This window comes from Myzus persicae, unplaced genomic scaffold (assembly GCF_001856785.1).
Source record: "Myzus persicae strain clone G006 unplaced genomic scaffold, MPER_G0061.0, whole genome shotgun sequence".
Lineage (NCBI taxonomy): Eukaryota > Metazoa > Arthropoda > Insecta > Hemiptera > Aphididae > Myzus > Myzus persicae.
The window spans coordinates 780738-804998 of record NW_019103508.1 but is presented as its reverse complement, the minus strand read 5'-3'; the positions used below and the strand labels follow the sequence as shown (position 1 = coordinate 804998).

General features: G+C 26.4%; 1 protein-coding gene across 1 annotated transcript in view; it reads right to left on the bottom strand.

Annotated features, from left to right (window-relative positions):
- Nucleotides 1–24261, bottom strand: part of LOC111034637 (hypoxia-inducible factor 1-alpha-like) — a 49723-nt gene that overhangs the window by 8471 nt on the left and 16991 nt on the right. Inside the window, exons 2-7 of the mRNA XM_022315938.1 lie at nucleotides 22211–22398; nucleotides 20758–20912; nucleotides 20375–20548; nucleotides 18079–18377; nucleotides 16329–16435; nucleotides 16103–16250 (exon numbers count right to left, since the gene is read on the bottom strand). Of these exons, the coding sequence (XP_022171630.1) occupies nucleotides 16103–16250; nucleotides 16329–16435; nucleotides 18079–18377; nucleotides 20375–20548; nucleotides 20758–20912; nucleotides 22211–22398 (1071 nt within the window). The remainder of the gene's footprint in view (nucleotides 1–16102; nucleotides 16251–16328; nucleotides 16436–18078; nucleotides 18378–20374; nucleotides 20549–20757; nucleotides 20913–22210; nucleotides 22399–24261) is intronic.

Sequence of the window (24261 nt, the reverse complement as noted above, 5' to 3'; positions counted from 1 at the left end):
CGTGTTCGGAGCTCTGATAATGGCCGTTGTTGTAGCGTACATAGCAAAATCCAATATTATACCTGTCAATACACGTCGATAACCGATGGAGAACATCATATTAATATCGTAATAATGTAGTATAACTGCAGTAGGTACTCCCAATAAAAACAATGAATAAAAAAATTGCATTTTTAACTTATTGAATTTAAATAACAACCGTAGGTAATACCTACTAATGTTAATGAGGCTACATGCCTATAGGTACTACATATACGCTGGCAGTTAGCACCGATTCAATATGCGCCGCTAACCCGCTATAGATAAGTAGGTAGAATATAACATAGGTTCTGTAGACATTTTCGTTTTACAAGGCTCAAAATTTAAAAAAAAAAATGTCATTCGACATTCACAAGGGACACGTTACACAGAATAAAATTACGTGTATTTAAATGATAATTTCACCTAGCGTTTGATACGCGTGTAAGTACAGTAAAATATGTAATATGCATGCAATGCTATATGTGTTACAGGCTATTTAATTTTTTCAGTCGTAAGAAAGATGTTGTAATTACACACGTCGATATAAACATAGACACGTTTTTGTTGCATAATGATTTAAAATAGTCACTTGGAAGAAGAAAAAATAGCGCATCTAATAATTATGTAAAGCGCTTTTAACAATGCCAATATTGTCATATTATAATGTATACCGTATTAAAGCATATTAAGTAGGGACGTTTAACCATAGGTATACACGGTTATCATATTTACCGCAAAACTTTTCGAATGATACAAAATTGGTTGGTTGAAAAAAACGATTGATTTTTAACAATCCGATGACACGTATCTTTCGACACACGCGTCATAATTATTAATTATAATGGTATTATTGTACAAAACTTTATATTGATCGAACATTCGGATACCGACAACGTTGAAAACCTCCATAGTTATACTATAGGCACAGTTTCTACATAGTCACACGGCCATTGAATGTAGGTATATAAATATATACAATATAAACCCGAGTAGGTGGGAGACACAAAACATATGTTTTACAAGTATAGACAATATTACACACGCCGCCATAGTTGGTTTAAAGCATTTATCATATTATTATACATATTTATAATGACAACAACACGCAGTCGGCCAGAATTATTTAATTTTTTTATTGATTTTCGTTATGGTTTCAATTATAATTATAATATTATATTATAGACCGAGTCCACCCGCCCGCTCACGTAGACACATATGGTGGACGTAACATACGAATAATATGCCTTCGAATAATCGAGATTCGTTTTATCTCGCGAGCAAAAAAATATGTATACATTGATAAAATAAATAATTATTCGTGTTCGATATAATGTCATTAATCATAATACCTAATCGAATATTATGAAAACCGACACAACGCGATGACGACGACGATAATATTATATGCATCTCTGCAGTGTTATATTATACGTGTTTACATAATTGTTTTTTTTTGTTAAATATATTTTTTTTTTTTTGGTAGTTACCGGTCCTGGTCCAGGCGCAGTCAAAGTTACGCATATAATATGTAAATGTAACACCCACAGCGTTTCGAGACACGCAGTGATCTTAAAATAGCGAAGCGAGCATTTCCATAAACAAATCCAGTTCCTAAATTATAATATCTCTACTGTAATCACTCACTCTCACTCTACAGCGTTTAGACGATAATTGGTAGAAAAAAACAACAAAAATATTGGAAGGTGATATTCTCGGCTGGTCGGCTGTCCGAAATCTTTATACGAAGGCAACATTAATGGATTGGATCAATGGAAAGCCCCCTAAAATTCTGCAAAATATCTATATAGGTAGCATTACATTATATAAAAATAAATGACAATCAATCCCTCCTCACATCAAGTATGTGTAGCTGCATTATGACGTTAAGTGCATCAAATTGTATATGATTAATACAGTTGTGACGATCACTTCAGGTCGACGGGCGTTTACGCGAAGATTACCATCTCTAAACGAATAATATTTTCCAACAGTCGTTCTAAAAAAACAATGACAAAAAAATCCAACCAAAATTTATGTAAAAAAAAACTCCGACCGAAATTTATGTACCACGGGTTTCTTCGGAAGCGTTGTGAATGGTTTTTTACACATCACAATTATTGTGTTCGGCACAAAAAAATAATTTTCGATCTCTGCATGCCTGAAACTAAACTGTATAATATGTCTGACACCTGAATAAATTAAGATATTCGGTGACTGCGCATTAGTTTGTAAAAGAGGCATAGGCTGAATTATACTATATCATATATATTTATTATTTATACTATATAGGTGTACCGCCAACTCCAAGTCGAAATAATTACAAATTTGTGAATACATTATACACGATGTGTTTCTAGGCCGTTTAGAACGTCAACGTCGCACGTTTCTTGTCCTATCCGGGAATTATGATGATAATAATATGAGATCCTTCGGAACGAACCCGATTTTCGTGTATTTTTGTCATACACTGCGCGATCCAGAATTGGTTGCAGTGAAACTCGCAACAACCAAAACTGGATATGAATCGAGGGGCTGCGGTGCAGGTTTAAGAAGTTATTCTAGAAATCAATGCACAATGTTATTATGATTAATGATTAATACTACGACTATAGGCAACACGTATCGGTAGTTTTACTTTTTTTCTCGTTTGTACCTACATAATAAGCGATAACTAATAAGATATCGCGGTCAGCAGTAAAATCTTTTTCAAAACAAGACGTTCTATACTATATATTATAAAGTAATAATAACTGAAATATACGTCATAGTTTTTTTTTGTTTGTATTTTTCCCGTTTTCTTAGTAATATTTGTAATAGTAATTATAATACGAGTACGCGTATACGATATTATAAAACATGTAAATTAATAATATAATAAATATGGCAATATGGCATACTGGCATAATGCACCCACCCGTTTATGATTTATAACATTAGTTTATATAATATTGTAGGTATTGTTAATCTATTAAATTTATCATAATAATTGTGCAGGTAAAAAAAATAAACAACATATCAGCAATCGGATATAAGATTAGTTAAGTAACATACATAATATAATTTATGTAAGTCTAAAATATTATTGTTCAAGAGGAAAAAATGATTTACAAACAGATAACACAATTACATTATTATATTATCAAGATTTATGATCTTTTTTAATGATGAACTTAAATAATGTGGAAAACAGATTTAAAGTACATTAAAAAACCTCTGAATAAATAATAAAATCATTTTTTTTAAATATATCTTTATTAAATTAGGTAGGTTTCTTATAACAGTGTTATCAAAATATAACGGTTCCTGAACCCAAATAATACCAAATCAATATAAACTTTATCAAACGATTATAAATGAACATTAGGTATTTGTTAATTTAATAATTTACTATAACGATTAATTCAATTTCAGCTTGTAGTCTAAAAACGAACAGTGTGGTCGTTAATTAAAAATTATGCGTTAAGAAAAAACGTATTACTTAGATACCAATAATATGCAAAATAATAATATGCAATAATATGGAAACGTTAAAAATTTGATTTTCCTAGACAATGTTAGAAAGTAATAACGGATTTTCAATAATTATCTAAACTCAAAATGCCAACTTATTAATAATAAATGTCTACAATATTATATAGCTGTATGGCTGTATTCGAATCAAATTAAATAGAGTGCTATTGAATAACATACATCATTTGTGTAAAGAGCGACGACTCTGAAATTGTAAAAACCTACATACAGAAATACGTGAAATCGAAAATTTTTAAACTTACGTCATGGCAAACCTATTTTACCATCATCATCAACGGCATGGACACGATAATATGTATATATTTAATTCTTTTAGTCTATAGTAATTAGTAAATACTATACTGAAGAAATGCACGTAAACAACAACATCTTCTAGGCAAAAATATTTTATTTTCTGACCTGCGTCCAAAATATTTTGTTTTATTTGTATTGGCTACGATCTGCTCCAATATGTATGTATATGTATTGTGAGTATGAATATTGGCGACGCCGAATATGTGTAATAAAATGGGTGTGCGCACGATCTTGATTTATTGTTTCACTGTACCTATACCTATAATAATATAAAACGGCTGACCAACTTCTCACAGACTTTGGTTCAGTGACTTTTTATTGACCACACTCGTTGACGTTATGTTATAAACTTTTTATTATCATTAATGCTATCCAAAGAAACCAAAAATTAGATCGTTTTATGATGATAGGTACTTACATAATATTTATTATATATTATGTACAAGTATACTCTAACCTGGTTAATTAACACGAAATATGAATATCGATGTTAGCCGATTATTATACAAAGCTTGTGTAATCGTTACGTCCACTATAATATATTGTAACAAATGATGAACCAAGTGATTTAAAAAAAAAACCAAAAGAAAAATCTTAAAACGTTTAGAAACCAAGTACAACTGTGACACGGTACAGAAAGAAATATATAGCTTTTCAGACGCGTCAAGCCAAAGACATATTATACTGATTATAGATGTTAATAATTATGCAAGAGAACCACTATATTTAAACCTAGATCGTATAAATTATCATAAAAAACCTGCCGGACTACTAAGAAAGGAAAATGTTTTGTTTTAATGATACCGACTACATCCCAACTATGTCAAACTTTCAATTCGAGAATATAAAATGTTTTTTCTACATTTGCCCATCATGTCAGAAAAGTCAATACGTCAATACAATGTAAATGAATTCCATAACGCTCTACAACAATAAAAACGAAATATAAATATTAAAACTGTAATATTAATTTGTAACAAATACTCATTGCTATAGTATAATATACGTTTTGCCTACAAATTTAACGATCATTGTAACTGAATCAAAATCAATTCATTAAAGTCGTGTGTAAACTAAAAACAATGCCACTAAAATATACAATCAATTCTTTATCTATGTATAATGTATATATAATATATTTATTTAAGCATTGTATACACAACAATTTCGAATTAGGTATATTCACAAAAACAGAACACACATTGTCATATTGTAATATTTAATTAACATTTTATCGGTTTTTTTTTCACTACCAGGTACTATAATAATATATTGTTAGGTAGGTACCCGTAAGTGTATCATACATGAATGATTTATGCATTTTGATTCGTTGGCGTACATAATAGAATTAATTAGACCGCCGGTAATTCCACCGGCGATGACCATTAAGAACAATATAATTATCATGAATGAAATTAAAATATGTATCGAAGGCACTACAATATAAATTTTAGTTTTGGTTTATATAGAAAAAAAAAATATCATAGTAATAATATAGATAAAAATCATGTTTTGTGCTATAAAAAAAAAAAAAAATATTGCCGTTCCCCATAAATGTAAAACACAATATTTTACAACGAATTAAATTAATTTTGTTCAAAATAATAGACAAATTTACATCGCCAAGTATATTATCTTATAAATATAATAATTAAAGATAAGAACATTGATTAGATATGGACTACTGTCATCCGTCCTTGATAACCTAAATTGATTTATTTTAGTATTGCATTAATAGCTTAAGTTACCTACATATTTAATCTACTAATTACATTTTGTCAATAACATACATAAAATAAACAAATTTTTATTTTATTTTTTTACATAATTTCAATAATGAATATTCATTATCTTTTGAGAATTCTGTTTCTGTAGTTTACCATGCGTACACACAACACATAATTAATGAAACCAATCTACCAAAAAAAAAAAATAATAAAGACAGAAAAATGTTAGGTAATATGACCCAAGATAAGTTCTTTCGTTTGTTTTTATACACATTGGTGTATACGATTATATACATTTTGTTAAGGCTAACATAATTATTTTTAAGTGTGTTACCTTATTCTAAATAGAATATGCACATTACACAATTATTATTTATTAATATGAACTGAAAAAAACACCGTACTGAGGTACCTACAAATAAAATTTATCACAATTGTATGTTTAAGCTTGAAACGTTAATTATAAAAAAAATTATGTTTTATTCAAAATAGTTACATATTGAATTTCTAACAGGTTATTTGTGTACTGAATCCGCAATAAAACAAAATACCTTTGACTTATCGGCTAATTTTCATTCAATAATCAGATGACTGAAAATTGGCTTACTAAATTTAGCTCGGGTTATGGTTTTAAAAATATGAATATTTGGTAAATAAGGCAAGTAATCAATAAAATTACATCCATCGTGTAAATGATAATAGATACATTTAAATTTTGTAAATCTCGTACTAACACGACTTCTACTACTTTTTTGTTACTAATATAAATGGTTAAATTGGTTTTTATTAACTAAAAAAATAAATAACACCATACACAATTATAATGTCACAATTGGCACACAATTAAACTGGGAATTTAACTGTCAAATAATTGAAGTACTTTAAGTATAAACTTAAATATTAACGATGCGAACCTACCACCTTAACTTAACATCGAAATTAAAATTGTTATACATAATATTGTATCCTACATTTTAACAGGTATAAAAATATATTGTTATTAAATTTATGAACTTATGACCAAATAATATAACATAACTAACATTATGTGTTTACACTTGAATTTTATTATTCGATCGTAAACATAATGTTCTTGCTCAACAGAATTGCCAACAGTCATGTACTGTATAATATATATATGTAATATGTGATATGTTGAGATACCGACATAAAAATAATAAATTGTACGTATCCTCATCGTTCACCCGAAAGATGTTTTCAGTGTAGGTAGGTACTTACGGTAATTACAAATATTTAATGTACTCATATGACTACAGCACAATATTTTTTATGAGAACATATTTACTTATATAACGAGTGAGGAGTTGAAAATAATTATATTATTTGTTTTCAGCTTGATTTATGAAAATGGAGCTCACCCGCCAGCGCGAAGTGGAAGAAAAGTAATAAAATAACGATCCTGAGAGAGAGGTAAACAACACGGCCTATAAAGGGAAAAAATAAAAACAAAAAAATTTCAAAAAAATTCTAAAGAGTGGTGGTGGTAAGCAGAGTTACTCAAGGCGAGCGTGTGGCCTTGTTTTGATTGTTGGAGAAAATTTTCACAAAGCGGGCCGCTAATTTTAGAATCGTTCAGAAATAGAGTTATACATCGACCGCGACGTCACTATACCGTAGACTATACTATATACTATGCGGACAAGTCACAATCGTGAAAAAAACGCTCGAGCATTAATTTATGGCTTGCGCGCCGTTATATTTTCTACGGCAGCAATAAATCTCACAGCAAATTAACTTTTCATCATTCGTCGATAGGTGTTTACAGTTTCGGAGATGTTTTCGGCCCAATTTTGTTATCTCTAACACCTAACCATGGTGCAACGTAGATATATTAGGTATATTATTGAGATTTAAGTGCACCGTCAGTCGTATTCGACCGGAAAACCTAGATAAATCAGCGAACGCCAGAAAACACGTAATACCTATATCGCACCTACCTAACCAGCTGTACCTAGCTATAACCAAAAAGTACATAATAATATTATAGTATCTATACAAGTCGTATATGAGGGCAGGGCAAATAACTTTTACACCTCTAATGACGCCGGCGTTAATAAAATAAACGTAATCTAAACGTATTATATTATATGATTTGAATTTTGTTTTTCCGTAATAAAATAAAATTATAGTTGTGCGTACATCACGGAGGTATACACGACCTATATTATAAGTACCTACTACCTATATAAGTTATTACTATACAATATTACAATGAATTGCAAATGATGAAAGGCGTATACGGAACGAATATTGTATTAAGAAATAACAAAATAATGTGATGTAAATTTTTTACAATAAAAAAATTGTTTGAATCTTGCTAAAAATCTATTCAACACAATACAGTTATTAATGTATTATAATCTTATCTAAATAAAATCACCTGCAGGTTAGCCTTTAACATAACAAAATTATGAAAGATTTCAGACCCGTATAAACGTTATCTCCAGTGATAGATATATATTATATATATTATATTATATATTATATTATATATATTATGCTCTATCATATATTATGGGTTAGGTTATGACCCGCCGAACTATGATGTTCATTAAAACATAATTATTGTATGTGCTAAAAATATATTCACAGTTCATCTTTGTGGAGGTAAAATAACAGAACTGCAAGAGAAATAGGTCTGGACTGGGTTGCAATAAGTCGGTATAACGTATACATCATCATGCCCATTAATAATCGTGTTATAGCAATAGTATTTTAGTGTATTATAATAAAAATACACTGAGTTTTTAAAATCAATAATGAACACATTAAACTGTCTAAACTCGAAGGGTCAAGCGAAAGTCCAAATTTTAATACGATAAAATGATCATTTTGCAACGATTGTATATAGCACGAGATGTTAAACGATAGTAAAAAGTTAAAACACAGTTTTAAATTTTCATTATTTCACAGTACATAATATATGAGTTAAGAGAGCACAACATTTTTTTTTCTTGTCTTACCCTGCAGAAGTAAGTTGAATTACATTGTTGACATTAATGTACTATAACCTTTTATAACAATCTTAATAGGGATTAACATTAGGTATATAAGTGCTTTGTTGGAAGTTTTTTTGAAAAATTATTAATAATGTTAAATCAAATAATATAAATAGTAATGAGTAACGACATTCTTAAAGTTAAAAATATTTTTTTAAAAATATCTCCAGAAATAACTCAAATAATATTATTCATTAGCTTATTTTATAAATATCATTACAATTGTTATAATAAGTGATGATACCTTAATTTAAATACTTGAATCACAATGAGACATGAAAGAAATATGGAGAGGGTTTTACTCTATTCTACTTATGCATATAAAATAATGAGTCATTTTTGAGCCCTTAACATCAGAAATGAATAGCAAAACATCAAAATTATAAGGACACAAAACGCATTTATTTCAAAAATCACCCAATTATGTACGGTGTCATTATAACATTTATAACTACTATATTTGTAAGAAATATCATACTCCATAAAGACAAAATCACAAAAAAACACATCACATTAATTGATTTTAAAATTTTAAAAACTGAGACATGATATGAAACAACGAGTACCAACAATTTTTGTTAGGTTTTTGTTACTAAAGTAAAATAGAAATAGAAATATTATATAATCTTGGCAAGGTTTAAAAAACAAACAATAAATAGGTGCATGCGTATTTTAAATGATAAAACCACAACAGTATATTTGTTTGTCTTAACCCATGTAGCAAAGTAAGAAGATAATAATGGTTCATCTGTAAATAAATTGTTAAGGGTGGGAAAGGATATTCAAAAATGTACAAAACTTGTTTATGAAACAATTCACACATCTTGGATTAAGAACCATAGAAAAAAAGGTCAATAAAAAACTGAGTAGTATAAGTTATTAAAATATCTATTGATAAAGTAAACTCATTTATAATAATTAATAATCAACTATAAGTTCTTCATGTAGATAACTCTAAAATCATTAGAAATACAGCATGAATATTAATAAACAAAATGATAAAAATAAACGAGAATAAATTAGAATAAAATGATAATACAAATTATTTCTGAATGCCGTATTAGATCATTAAAAAAAGAGAGAAAGTTTTTTAACTACTAATTTAAAGTTCTTTAAAGTTGTTTTTTATAATTAATCAGAATGAGGAAATGATCGGACTTTATTATACAATAGTATGTGATTATATTTTTCAATACTAGGTTTATAATACCAATTTTAATGTTAAAAGAAAACAGAAAATGTAAAAAAAAAAATACAAAAGAAATACTAGTATAATTCACAAATTATAATACTCCCATCTTGGGCACAAGTATTCTATAGCTGTCTAATCGAATTTGTTTTTTAACAATTAACCCATCATATTATCTGATGGATGGGTATTATGTGTATTTAAAAATTATATCAGTATTTATTTTTATATACACTCAACAATTTCTGCTCAAAAAATCTTAAATGATGCTGATAAAATTGAAATTACAATTAATCATCGACCAAATCATTACGGAGTCAACATCTGTTATATACGTATAACAAATATAAATCATACTTAACATTTATGATAAACGTATTAATTACTAAATATACTTATTAGAGTTGATATGTTATGAAAAAGTGACCAATGATTTATACTTTATTTGTACACCAAAATAACGAAAAGTTTAAATTTAATCAACAAATTAAATAAAGAATGTAATTTAATTAATTAAATTTAAAATTGTATTATGAACTTAATCAGAGGTAACCAGCCGTATACTTTTCAGGCACATTATATGGTGGGGCGCATGGAGGCATTTCGAACTGCTACGCTGTTTACACGAATGCGTTAGACGTATTAAAAAATAACAATTATTACAACTGTGACACAGGACACGGGTACCTATAACCTAAAAGGCTAAAACATTGTATAATGAGACATATGTATTATGGTTAAAATTATTTATGAAAAAAAAATTTTCGGCTAATAATACACGTACATTATAAAACGAATATTTATTATATTGTAGATTAAAAATTAATTTTGTGTATAATTGTTGTTAAACAATGTTTATTGTTGTTACTGTTTGAAGTGGTACGTAAATATTTAGTTTGAAAACAGTGACACGCCAGGCAAATATATGTTAGTCATCGATAAATTGGATATACATATATTATGGACTTTATTAGCATAAAAATATTATAAGAAACAAATAGGTATTAACAAAATTCATATTGTACTAATAAAAAATAAAATAACTTCCTTTAATAATCCTAATGTAAATTATCCAATACCTGTTTGAATGCAATATATGTTAAATAATGCATAAATAATGCAATTGTTGTATGAAACGTGTAGCCTTAAAAATTGTGTTCATTTCACAATGTGAAATATTTCAGAGCAAATCATATTTTATTGATTAAGTTTGACATATGTATTATTTACTTTTTAATATTATTACATACATAGAATGAATATCTTATGTGTTATCCATCCATCCATACTTCCGTTCCAGTGGTCAGAAAATATTATTGTTGGTTTTCTTTTAAAAATTATTTTACGATATTTTGTTGACCTATACCATTACTTCTACAAATGTATCATTGTCACTACTATTACGTAGTTTTATTGACTTTAAATTAATAAAATATTCTAATATTACTTCGTACAACAATAATATGTCATATTATATACATATTTAATATAGGTATAGCACCCAATAATAAATAATCAGGTGTTTTACTTAGATGTGAAATGTATGTAAATTTGAACATAATACATCGAATTCGATTAGGCAATATACACATTTTACAATTCATTTCAAACGCATACATTATATTCTGTATTTTAGGTACCGGGTACAAGCATAGAAAATATATAGGAACTCGTGTGTTTGTAGACAGTGAACATTTTTGATGCGATATTATTATTTACTCTCAACAGAATACACTCGTTTTATGTAATGAACTTCCTACGTAGTGTTTCCTTTAAATGAATGCACACACAGATTTATGGTTTTATTGTTATTTATGATTCGTACGAGTGAACTTACACTTTATTCCATTATTTATCAAAACAAAAAAATAGTAATTGCACGAAGCATCATAATCCTTTATTGAATAGGGTCTTATGAGATATTTCAACATTATTTTGTCTACTATCTTCTACATATAAAGATGTGAACAATGTGATAAATCAGATGAATATAATTTAAATAAAACATCATAAAATGAATCTTTTTTTACATTATTCATTGTATAAATTGAGGGTAAATCGAGGGTAAAAACTAATAGATTTCACAAGAACACGAATACTAAAGAATATTGACTAGGTAGTTATAAACAATATAAACGCAATACTGCAGCACCACTGTATTTAATAGAAAATCCATAAAAAAAATAATTATAATCAGTTCTTAGTTCCATAATTAAATGATTACTCTAATAATAAAAATAGCCAACTAGAAGGATTATAATAATTTGAACATAACATCCTGTGAATTATGTTAACTGTATTAACTTAAGTTAAGTTTAAATCTATCCGAATTTAATAAAAGCGTGAATAGACTCACAATTCTTTAAATAGAAAATTATAAAGGTTTGTATTTTGTTCATTATAAATAATTTAATGAAATGTATACTGTAGTACGTGATTACAACTTACAGTATGCGTTTAATATTTATATCTAAATGCACCACCGTATTATATTATAAATATGGAACCATAATTGTGTCAGCTAATAAAGTCACACAATTAAACAAATGAATGCGAATAATTTCTTGAGATAAAAAACTACTTTTCATAGTTCAATACACTTAATACTCAGAGAAAATAATTTATAGTAAGAATTTGTATTTACTAGTTACACTATGGTACTTATCTCTTAATTGTTTTAATCTATTTACTCCACTCAATTTGTTTTAACTTGCCTATTATTATTATTATTATTTATAGATATCAGATAATTAAACTTATGTACTTCAATTTAATTTACTTATGAGAGTTGAATTTTATGCAAGATTATTTTGGAAACCTAAGTGTATAATATATTTCAGTATAACTAGATCACTTATAAAAGATAGAATTAACATCTATGAAAATAGTCATACAATATTTATTTGAAATTATTTAATATATAAATGTATAATATACATATAATATACATGCATAACTGAAATACGTGGTACGTGGATAGAATAAACAATATAAACAAAATATTTAAAAATGATAATTGACATATTCCTAAGAGTTGTTAAATATCAAACTGTCATATTATGCACTGAGTAGGTATACCTCAATAATCTATATAGTATATTATATTATCCAATCGAATAGTAATAAATACAATTATGAGAATTCTAAAATGTATTTGCTGAAACTGAATAGGTATCTCATTATGTGTTTGCTTTTAATCTTTGAAAAGTTATTTTACCGAATACGTAAAGCGGAAAATTTAAATATTACAATGGGATTTGTATGTAGCCAATCATTGCAAGGTCTACGATTTAATTAAAATTATAATATTAGATTACATATAATGCACATTTTACCGGACATTTAAATTCTCAGGTAAATTGTACGTTAATTTACCGATGCCCGATGGTAAACATTTTTTTTCTTGCCTAATAAATATTAATTTATACTATTATATATATTTTTTCTTTTGAATAAGATATTTATAAAATACATAAAAATGTTTATTTATAATAATATTTAAAAATTAATAGAATATTATACTTGTATATTATTTATATTATGCTTATAAGAACTGTGCAGATTTATGAAAAGTTAATTAATTGCTCGCACATTATTTTTGTGAACACGTACGCGAAGAGGAAGTAAAGACAATTTCAATCAACTACACAAACTACAGCAGAACAGGCAGCAATACACATTGTATTTGAAAATTTGAGATCGTGTTATAAGAGTTAAGACTGTTGTAACAATTTGATACAAACAGTACTGGTATAAGCTATAAACGAAAATAGTAAAAAATATATTAAAGAGAATATTTGAAATCTTATACGCTATAATCTAAACACATCCTATATTACTAACATTAAATCAATACGAACCGACAATGAAGACTTAAGTCTTGAATTTAAATCCATTGATACTGGTGGACACTCTAATACTATGTGCCCATGCTATGTTTGATGAGCAATGACTATTATTATTATAACCCTCGTGGCTCATAAATTCTTAACAAAAAGCGACAAAAAGAACAATTTAAAGATGTTTACTAGAAAACAGCAGAGGCCCCGATTGCTCAAACTTATTTCAATATCTGCCCGTATAGTAGGATATTTATAGTTAGTAGAACTCGTTTGAGTACATTAAAATAATCAATGCACTTGGGCTTATTTGTGTAGTCTGTGAAAATCGTTTGTAAAGCAAGGTCAGCATGAAGGCCGTTATTTCATATATATTCGACACTTGTACGACGCAAACGTTGCATGCAAATATAATGTTATGGTTGACTTTAAAAATCCAAATTTCTGATTTTTTAAACGATTGATTTGAGTATTCGGCGTACGAGTTAAGAAGTTATTAAGTTTGTGCAAAGTTGTGAATAAATCCAATTGAATTGAAAACGAAAATTACTTATACGTATAACTATAGTGGTAAGTACGCATATTTAAACGCGGGGTAATAAATATATCGGAAATATGCCGAAGTCTTAACAAAATGCGTCGAGAACTATACAAAGACGATAGCCAATGATGATTCAAATATAGAACAAACAAATAGATGAATGTCAAACAACTTCAAAGATTTATTATGTGCATGAGATCAGAGTAAAATATTTAAAAAGCACCGCGGAAGATCATTTAAAGCAGTAAAATAAGTAGAAACCTGAATCAATAAAATTATACCGATATTATAAATGTGCACCAGACAAGTTTTGTCTATGTTTCAATGTTATTTTATTCTAGTGGGCATTTTAAATTTGTATGAAAACAATTTAGTTTCGGACAAACGAGTCGTTAATTAGGCTAATGTATACAAATGATTACATGAACCACAATTCATTATTCTACGTGTGTACACGTGAATAATATAAATACAAATATGCAGTAATGCAGTATGGTTAGGTAAGGGCAAGGAAATTGTCAACACTTCATTAAATTATATTTGAATTTATAGGACAAAAATAAACTCCTTACATGTATGTCTCACACTATTATGACGTACATGGTATGTTTTTTTGTACTATAGGAACTACCATACTCAAATAATGCGCTCATATTATAATAGTAGGTACACAATTTATAATTGAGTTGCGCTTAAATTGCATATTTCAAACGCCGTGAAATCGTACAACATATTTTTTAATATAAATATTATTATTACCTATATAATAATGTGTACCTATACATATTTCAGCTTTATATTGATAGTTCAAGATATTGTATACTTTATGATTATTTGATAAAATGTGTAAAATAAAAAATTACTTTTTCATTGAAAAATATAAATTTATTATGATAGGTACATTCAAAATAATCTTGTTTCTATTATTACCATTAAAAACTAATTAAGAACCTTATAATTACAATAAATATATAGTGATTATATTTTAACACAAGAACAATGATACACTGTTATTCAAACATTTTTTTTATATTATTTAAAATTAATATTTCATTAATGCAATAACCTACTTAATAGTTTGATTTTAAAATATGTAATTACATCTAAATAACATTAGTCCATTAGTTACCTAGAGAAATAATTTTAAAAATTGTTCTTGTTTTGGCTATCAAAAAAATGAAAATTTAAAACAGAAAATCAATGATGATAATCATAATGAATACATTTGACGTATCTATATGCATAATGAAAATAATTTATCAAATTTTACTTAAAAATATTATTGATTATTTATTGAAATATCAAATTAGTAAATATCTGAGCACTTACATATTATTATTTATAGAAATATAGATACATAATAAAAAAATAAATACCTATATGTAGTTTTAAAATTAAAAATTATCAGGACACATATTTTTTCAGTTAAATAATCAATGCAAATTTTAATAAAGAATTTTTTTTAATTGGATACTTCTTTCAGTATCAGTTTTTTTTATAAATTATAATAACAGTTGATTTTGTACATACTATTGTATGTATTTTCTAACTATCCATGTGTGTTATAACAGTGGACGCATACGTAATATTTTAAGATATAATTCAGTATATGCTAAACACTATTACAGATTTTGTAGTCATCAACATAAATAGAAAGTAGTTATTTTTTTATGTTAAAACCCATTTTTGTGGAATGTTTCTATTGTGTTTGTGTTATTTGATTAAATGAAACTTGCTCAAAACATATATTAAACAATTATATTTATAAAACTATTAAGAATTCCTTTTAACTGATATATATTCTATTGTATTGAATACTAATTTACCAAAAAGATAAGCTATATACAAAGACAGATTGGGATGTTCGCCACACAGTATACTTTAACAAACTAGCAGACTACTGCTAGTCCATCATTGTATATGACCATAAGACATCTTACCTGATTACGTAATTAATACACATAATGCTCTCAGGTTTTAGACCTTTGTGATCATTTAGTATTGTAGCTTGTGTAATTATCCAAACATAACCACCTCCTTTTGACAAAAATCGGTACTTGTTTGTCTCTACCTGTCCTTTTTCGAATACTGAAAAAATTATTTATTTATAAATTAAATCTTTTGAATATTTCTCTAAATAATTAATGTGCATATCATTATACTCACATATTTTAAAACTTTTTTCAACTGAATTACAATCTTGAGCATGGAAATAATCAAACACAGACTTTGCAACTAATGAATCTGGTTCGTAACCCACATAGTTTGTTATACTAAAAATACATAATAGTAATTGTTATAATTTTTTTTAATAATTAAATATAATTATTCTTAGTTATACATTTTTAATCGGAATTGTTTAAAAAATAATTTTTTCAATCTGTAATAAAATAAAACAATAAGTAAATGTGAGATTTTTTTTTACAAGGTTTGGAGGCTTGACTGAAGGATGCGTCCATTGACACTACTTCAAACTGGTTTTTTTTTTTTGTTATTATTTAGCGAAGTAAATCACAAATCGGAATTGTTTAAAAATATATCTATAAAGGTAGCATATAATATAATATTTTTTTTATTTCATGTTGAATAAAAAGTATTAAAAACTGAATTAAAATATTGAAAATAATTAGAATATATATTTTTTTCAAAATTGATTAGTAATATATTTATCCATATAAATTGTGATTTTTAAAATTAACTTTGAGATTAAGTTATAAAATAATAGAACAAAAAAATTAAAATTTTCAAAATATCAAATAATTATTAAAATGTTGGTCTAATAGGCAACACAAGTTTCAATCTAAAATGATTGAACAAAAACAAATAAAGTTAGTCATAATAAAAATAGAAAATTACATCATCAGGACAGCTCTTGGTGTAAATTACATGTTATAAATGATACAATTAAAAGAGTCATAACCCTCTATTATATACTACACAAGCAATAACAAAAAAAACTTATGATCAAACCAGGTACACTTTATTATTTTAAATAAATTGAGTTGATATTTTAAAGTTGTAGATTTTTTTTAAAATAGCATTAACACTTTCGAGACAAGAGTCTTATACAGTTAATTTTTAATGTACAAATTATATTGAAAAATCATAAATTACAGTATTTGAACTGAAAGTGTTAAAAAGTTTAATACATAAATCCTGATTTATATTTGTCAATGTATTTCAATACGAAAATCCACAAATACAGAATATAGTACTGTTATTTTTATCATTTATTGATGGAATCTTTAGAAAATTGTGTAACTATCTGTTTAATTCCTGCATTTAAAAAATATATTATTTAACTTTTAAAAGTAATTGAATAATAATAAATTATATTACAAATAAGTTTTAATAGTTGGCAAAAATTATTACAAAAACAAAAACAAATTACATGTTAAAAACTATTACAATTATCTGTAAATTTTAATAATAGATAATTAATTTAAATGTGATGATTTAATAATTCAAAACATACCAAAAAAAAATTTGCTGATCAATCAATAAATGTAGTTAGTAAAAATAAAATACTAAAAATATTTTAAGAATTAATATTATATTTTATAAAATGATTGTAGATTACCTTATCATTTTTTTTCTTTCAATGCAATACAAAAAAAAAAAAAAATATTTTTTAGTTTGAAAAAAAATTATTTCTTACAAAACCGTTTTTATTTTACATATTTACAAACACCAAAAAATAAAATTATTTAATTTTGTTCTTTTAAATACATTATAATTAATATAAACATTTTTTTATTTAAATTTTTGAACATGTTTAATAAGTAATAACATTTTATATTTCTAAAACTCAATATTCACAAAATTATATTATTTACTATCTTGAAAAAATAATATTTTATGGCTACAGTTTAAAACAATAATTACATAATTTGAACAATATCTTTTTTTAACTCACACATCATCGGCGATTATATATTTCATATCTAATGAATGCTTGCTGAAAAATATCTTGCTCTGTTTATACAATGGTATCTCAATATTTGCTGGATGTGGTATTGGTTCAGCAATCGACACAAATATATGAGATGGTGAATCAGCAGTTTTTTCAAACTTTAAATCACCATTATTGGATTTACTGTCAGAATCTGTTTTTTTATCTGATTCATAGTCTGAATCAGATTCTCCATCCGATAAAACTGGTGATTTTATTTTAGAACACGTATTGATAACTGAATGTCCCGTAAAATGCAGTACCTAAAAAGTATAAAAATCTTATTATAATTATTATTATCTAAGTAAAGTTGTTACTAAAATGTTATCAAATGTAGTATGTTAAAATATGAAAAGTTTTTGTAAGTATTCTAAAGGGTGTTATAGGTACACAATTGATTGGGATCTTAGAATAATTGCATCCGGGGTGATCACTTAAATAATTACTATAATGTACATTTTATTAAATACAATTCTAATAATCTCAATAAAAATATCAACTAGTCTTATAGAAAAATGTTGTCCACCAGCAACTTATTTAATAGTTTATTACAAATATGAATACTGTAAAGACCAATAATGTAATTTAGAAATAATATTTTTGAAATAATAACATTTACTTAATCCAGAATGAATTGCAAATATATAAAATTATATATGTGTGTGTGTGTGTGTGTGTGTGTGTGTGTGTGTGTGTGTGTGTGTGTGTGTATGTTAGAGTATTGTACATATTATGTCGAAAGGAATTTTAAACTGACTTTTAACCAAATTTAAAAATAATAAATTATTATTGTTTTTGAAAATGTATACTTGAATAGTAACTAGCTTGATAGATCACGTAGATACTTTTTATCAAAAAATTAAGCTTGAAAAACTTTAAACACGTAAAAATCACACAAAGTGTACTTAGTATTTATTATTAGTGCTTTTAGAGGATGATAAGAAAGACACGTTTTTAAAATGTTAAGATTAATCCTCAGATTTTTTCTGGTATGGTTTTAATTTGAATTATTTCTATATCATATGTTACATTGTATCATATGGCACATTGTATAAGAAAAATAATTTTATAAAATAAACGGTGATTTTTTTTTTAACAAATAACAAAATTTAAAAAAAAAAGTTTAAACACAGGGTTATGCAGCAAAATGTGCAGTGAATGTCTAAGTGTGTTTCATAATATAATATCAAGTCAAGTCATGTATGAAGTAGCTAGTAAAATATTGTAAGGCATAAAAATAAAATATAGGTACCAACAATAATAAATGTTCCAGAGTACTATTAAACGAAATTAGCTTATAATAATCGAGGCCACATATAGCAAACTGTAGCGTTAACCATTATTAAGATCTGTCATAAATTATAGGGCAGTGATTTTAGATATAGGTAAACAAAATTTATTCACACAATAAATGCAAAAATATTTTCTAAGTGACTCTGAACATATTATATTATAAAAATAAAAAATGTACGATAAAAATGTGTAAGACACAATATGATATTATTACAAGGTCTATGTAATGTTCGAAAATTAAACGATGTACGGTCGTGGTATACGTGATCTTCTTCCAAAAAGTTTAGAAAGTTGGAAACTTCACGTAGGTATATACGTCATAACAAAATACCTACGTTTAACTAAATTATAGGTTGTGAAAATCAAGTTGTGTTTTATTCTAAGAATACCAATTCAATTTGGATAAAATCATTAATTATTCGCAAGAAAAATTATCTTGACAAACAGGTATTTATTGTGTCGTATTGAGATATAAAAGTGGATGATCTCAAACTATATTGCATTCAGTCATTCGCCGTTAACTATTTATTATACCTACTCAGTAATTATACATTACACATGCGACATGCCACTCAACTAGTCACGCGTTTCAGATTTCTGAGAAACGTTTTAACATGTTAAAACGGGTTGTAACTTGTTTACTTGTAAAATAGACTGCGGGCGCCCAACTGTGTAGTATAATAATATTGTATTGTTTAAAAATGCACTATTAATTTCATAACATCGTGTAAGGAAGTATATAAATTTTTTTCAGGGGGGGCTGCATCAATTTTTTACACAGCGGTGGTTTAGTTTTTGATCGAATACCATAGACCATTAAAAAAAAATTTTAATTTTATTAACATTTCTGGGGGCTGCAACCCCCTCAGCCTCCCCCTGGCTACGCCACTGAAATATCAACGCATTCAATTTTCCTTTATAGAGTATAAACTAGTTATCATATTCGGCATAATACTAAAATACATGCCTTATATGATGCTGATTTCAAATTTACATTGCGCCCTTTATTGGTCAGAGTGCATTTCATTCGAACAAAAAACGACTTTTGTTCACCAATGTCTTTGCTGGTTAAAATGTCTTTCAATTCGGCTTGGTCACAAAGATGGGCAAAATCATAAATTGATTGCCCGATCAAATCAATCTAAAAAAAACATCTGACGTAAATTTGTAGTTAAACACATATTATATTAATATCAAAATAAAATTATAATACAAATAAATAATAAACTTTTTACGTGCAATGATGTCAACGAGTGAACGAGTAAGCCCTATATCCGCAGTTCACCCAGTTCACGCATGTCATATTAAAGTGTACACACTATAGTTTTAAAATCATTAAGTAGAAGGTACCTGTGATAAGCCCAAATAGTTGGAAATATTTTCCGATATGAATATTATATCTCCATCAGCTGTAGTAATTAAGACAATGCCATCCAATGCTTTGTTGCATATCCCATTCATATTTGGAGGGCAATCTTTTTCATCAGATTTTACATCAATATTTGCTGAAAAATTTATAATAAAAACGAATATATATACATTATACATATATTTACTTCATAAATACATAGCTAAAATATTATAACAATAGATTTTTAGAAAAATTGAATAATTTAACTGATTAATAAACAGCTAAAGCCTATTATAGGTCTATTCCAACTCCCAAGGCTAACAGGATTTCTGTCTGACCCCATGCGTTAAAATATTTCACAATAAAGCGTATTTTTGGACAGTTGTTTTCTTAAGGAAATAACTGTAAATCATTCAAACGTTCAAGTTAAATATTAATATCACGTTACAATAATAATTTGATATTACAGTAAAAACACGTTTCGTTTTAAAGACTTAAAATAAAAATCTACAAAATTATTCTAATTTTTACATTTTATTTTATTCAAATAGCCACACACCTAGGTAGATATTAATTACAGATTAAACCCATTAAACTTATGAATAAATGAACCCAAATATAAAAATAATATAAATATGATATATAAAATATATGAAAGCACCTAGGAACTGTATAGTTATACATTATAATTATAAAAGTAAGAAAAGTAAAAATTAAAATAGGTGATACATAATATATATTGAAAGTAAAAACGTACACCTAATCAAATTAGGAATAACCTATTAAATTAAAAATTAATCAATACGAGTATGAAAATCAAGGACTCAAACTGAAACTAATATTGAAAAATAGATGTTCCAAGTTAGGTTTTTTCGACATTCGCTAACGTGGAATATTGGTTTTTAAATATTTAATTTTTAGGTTATGAATGCAAATTATAATAGTTGTAAGTTTTAGTACATCATTAAATCATAATAAATTATTTAGTATTAATATTAGGTACTTAACCTTTAGTCTATGATAAAAATATTGAATTAAATAAAAACGATAAGTCCTACGTTCTGTACTATAAAATGTAATAAAACAAAATAATTGGTGTTATTGAACGTTTTTCGTGTTGTGCTGCATTCGAATTGTATAGTTTTTTGACAGAATACTAAGGCTCAAACCTGTTGCACTGTAGTACAAACCTACAGGGCACCTATTTAATGTGTTTTTTTGGTTTGTGTGAAGTTAAAAGCTTAAAAACTAAAAGACAAAACTAACAAAAAATGATTATAATAAAAATTATATAGCACTATTGTTCTAGTAGCCTAGTAGGTATAATATTGGTTTAAGATTGTTTTAATTTACTATACTATTTTATTTAAATATCTTAGCGACATTGTAAATATAACTTTCCTTCACTTACGATTATTACTATTACATAATATAATATTAAATTATAATTACTTGATGATAAAGCGTCCATAATTTTGAAAGATGCAATAGTCAATCGCATAACAGTTGCTTTATCTAGCTGACTAATAACGGATGCTGGTAAAGGTAATGCTGATCCGAGATCTGTAAATATCTCGGTTTCTTTACTACGTCTAGATCGAGCCGCATCTCTTGATTTTTCTTTTCGTCTCTCGGAATTTCTGGAAAACGTAGACATTGTATTAAGCTATTCGCTAGAAATTTATATTAGTAGTCGACTTAACAATCAAACTGAGGAAAAATTTAAAACGATAAAAAAAATTACAATTATCTTTTATCACATAATATTGTAGGTCCATATGAGACGTACCTAAATAGATGTATCTACACAGTACACAATGTCACCTATTGTGTATTGTGTAAAATATTTTTATAGATACTATTCATTATACTAATGTCATAATTTTAGTTGAAAAAATTAGTATTACACTATTAATATTTAGAGGATGTATTTGTTATTAACTAATTTTTATTTTACATTCTGAGCGGAACAGTGAATGTATTGTTTTACAACTTTTTTTTTGTCTGAAAACGCTTTTTATACCAGAAAAAATTGTTCAATGGTGAGGGTAATTTCTGGTAGCAAATTAGTTCTAGATAGTAAAGAAACATGTTAAAGAAGTAAAAAGTAGAAAATGCCCAGAATTTTTCAATTACCTTATGTATCAAGTACCTAATGCAAAAAAACAATTACGGAAATTTTAGTTGTTATAAAATCACAATTCTAAAAATATTGAAAAACAGAGGTATGCACAATTATTTTATTTTAATTAAACATTTATTGATCGTAGGATCTTAAAACTATTCGTCATCAAATATATTATTATTTTCTATATACACTGAGATTTTCAAAATATTTAAACTAATTTCAAAAATTCAAACTATTAGTACTACTAATCTACGTTAATAACAGCTAAATATTTTATTAATATACAAAGTAATTTCATGTTAATAAGTATGCTACTTATTACTTATATTCAATTTTTTTAAAGCAAAAATAAGTTAAACATACATTTGATAATGAGAGAACTAACATAAAAATAAATGACTTATAGCCATGCCATATAAATATAAATACCTAATATAAAATATCCTTAGAAATATAAGCTGACATACGTATAGGATGGATTTTCGTATAGATACAATGATTTACATAATTGAATTCAAATCCATTGCGGTAACCTACCCAACAATGTACACTCGGAATCAACTACATCCAAAGCGACTTTTTATAGATACCTTCAACAAGTACCTGCTTATTGGTTTTAATGGAAAATAATATACCTACCATCAAAACATATTATATAACAAGTCACAGCTTTAGATATCACGTGATCATTTGTATATACATTATAAGCTTATTAGTTATTAATTATAATACAACAATACATTGTATTAATTTACCATGTAAACATGTTGTTTTATGATGTATTCAAAACAATAAATAAAATTTAAAAAAAAAAACAGTTGAATGATAATGACCTATACTTATAACCTACCATCTCCCCCAAAAGGCAAATCGCATTGGAATATTTGAAGGTTGCTGTTACGTTGAAAGTAAGTCGAAGGAGATACCTACAAAAATATATTGTGATGGTAAAAACGTATTTAAAAACAGATGTATACAGCCTGTTAATAATTGTATATATATTTTTATACATCCACGACAGTATTACTATTGAACTCGTTGTTTGCTTGTAATTTTTGAGCGGACTTGGTACATTTTCAATAGATACGTATTTACAACTGCAATTTGCAGCAGTATTATAATATTTAAGTAAAATCTATAGATAACATACAAAATATTGAAAAAGATTAAAATAATTTCAACAATATTCTTACTTTCATAAAAAAATTAGTACATTTTTCATGAAGGTAAATTAAAGTTATAACTATTAGGTCTTAGATATATTTACTCATATTTACTATATATTAATATTATGCTATATATTTCACTTCGATGTATAATAATTGACTAAGACGATAAATCCAACTTAACGTAACCTTTTCTATAAATAAATAAA